Source organism: Mizuhopecten yessoensis, unplaced genomic scaffold (assembly GCF_002113885.1).
Source record: "Mizuhopecten yessoensis strain PY_sf001 unplaced genomic scaffold, ASM211388v2 scaffold7669, whole genome shotgun sequence".
Lineage (NCBI taxonomy): Eukaryota > Metazoa > Mollusca > Bivalvia > Pectinida > Pectinidae > Mizuhopecten > Mizuhopecten yessoensis.
Genome location: NW_018407163.1, coordinates 156,388 through 158,182, shown reverse-complemented (window position 1 = coordinate 158,182; position 1,795 = coordinate 156,388). Strand labels below are relative to the sequence as shown.

At 40.1% G+C, this 1,795-nt stretch overlaps 1 protein-coding gene across 1 annotated transcript; it reads right to left on the bottom strand.

Annotated features, from left to right (window-relative positions):
- Window positions 1-328: 328 nt before the first annotated feature.
- LOC110454099 (cell wall protein DAN4-like) lies at window positions 329-967 on the bottom strand. The gene has a single exon (XM_021503454.1). The coding sequence runs from the start codon at window positions 965-967 to the stop codon at window positions 329-331; it is 639 nt and encodes a 212-aa protein (XP_021359129.1).
- Between the last annotated feature and the right edge of the window lie 828 nt (window positions 968-1,795).

The window sequence follows — 1,795 nt, the reverse complement described above, 5'->3', positions numbered from 1 at the left end:
ACCAGCAAGCAAACTCTTTGCTTTCCATAGGACGTGGTCTTTCACTTAACAAACGTGTTACTTATATTTGTTTAATCACGCTTTATAGCCATCGGGTTGAATTGAACAAATCGAACAATGGATCGATATCTTTCTAGGTTGTATTGAATGCCGTAGAAAAGGAGAAATTATTGAATTGTTGCACAGCAAATATGTCATCGTTATGTCAACACAAAATAACACATTTCTTGTGTTTTGAGGAAGTGCTTGCTGTCGATATAATTGTGTTCCCAGTATAAATCCAATTTCCGTTGTTGTCAGAGAGTTCGCATATACTTTGACATATCAATCAAAACTGAGTATATTCTTCAGATAACGGCCGGTCTCCCGTGTCCAGACCAACACCACCGTTGACAAACATGGACAGCTTTCTCTTTCTAGAAAAGCCCAATAATTTGTCCTCAAAGTTACCCACGACGGCAGCCACGACCACCAGAACAACACAGACAATGATGGCTACCACAGCAGCAACGGCGATGGTGCTCTCGTCCACTTCAGAAATCATAGGTGCGCTTGTCGGTGGAAGCTCTGTCTTTGTTGTATTTCCTGTTGTTGTTGAAGTCGATGACTCGATTATTTGACTTGTTGTTCCCGGAGTTGATGTTTGAGTTGTCCCCGGAGTTGATGTTGGAGTTGTCCCCGGAGTTGGTGTTTGAGTTGTTCCCAGAGTTGATGTTGGGGTTGTTCCCGGAGTTGATGTTTGAGTTGTCCCCGGAGTTGATGTTGGAGTTGTCCCCGGAGTTGATGTAGGTGTCTGTGGGGTTGATGTTGTAACTGCTGTTGAAGTTGTTTCTGGAGACGTTGTTTGTGGTGCTGTTGTTGTAGTTCCTGAGGAGGTTGATGTCTGCGATTGTGTTGATGCAGTTGTCCCTAAAGTTGAAGTTGTATGGTTTGTTGCAGCTGATCCGGGAGTTGAAGAAGTTCCCATAACAGCGCGTAATAAATGTAGACAGGAGATTGCCAGAAAAAGGACAAAAGGATCGAACGTTTTCATTCTGACGAGGCTCCCTGGATTCTGCAACTCCAGTACTGGACTTTTATTCTTTTCTTTTAACGAAACCTATTTCGCACGTTTACCCACAAGCATTTCGGAAGAATCTGAAAAAGTCAAAGGTGGGGGTGGACATACACGGATATTAATTGCTTATTTCGTCGTGACGTGAGAACGCTGCATTTCGAGGTACATTGGGGGTAATTGATACCAATACAATTTGCTATTGCCTTTTTTTGGTAAACAAAATTTTGAATAACAGTTATTGTCCTGTTCACGTTACAGTATTTATATCAATTTAAAAAGAAACGAAATGTTGGCAGAAATAACGCAATTATTTTACAATTATCTCAATAACGTTAACCTGAATGTTCCCCTAGCTACAGTTACAAGGGACAGTCAATGTAAACAAGACTGTCTAAGTGGGCCTTCCAGGGCACTCAAACATAATTTATAGGCTATCATATAGTTTCAAAATGAAAGTTAGCTACAACGTACGTATATATACCTACCCTAATCATGGGCGTCTGAGTGTTAGTCCGTAGGCACTGTAAACTTGACGCCATAGATACAAGTGTCGTCACAGATTTTAAAAGAACGCCATTTTCGAAACTGTAAAGAAAATATTTGAGCATCATGCAAAAAACTACGGACGATAATAAAATCTATTTAAATAGAGTAAAGACTTGTAACAAAAAGCTGAGATGAGTCTTTTTATAAAAACAAATCCAAGATGACAATATGTTCCAAAATAGAATACAATAG

Excerpts from the sequence above, each read along its gene's own strand:
- LOC110454099 (XM_021503454.1), bottom strand. The coding sequence starts at position 967 with ATGGGAACTTCTTCAACTCCCGGATCAGCTGCAACAAACCATACAACT.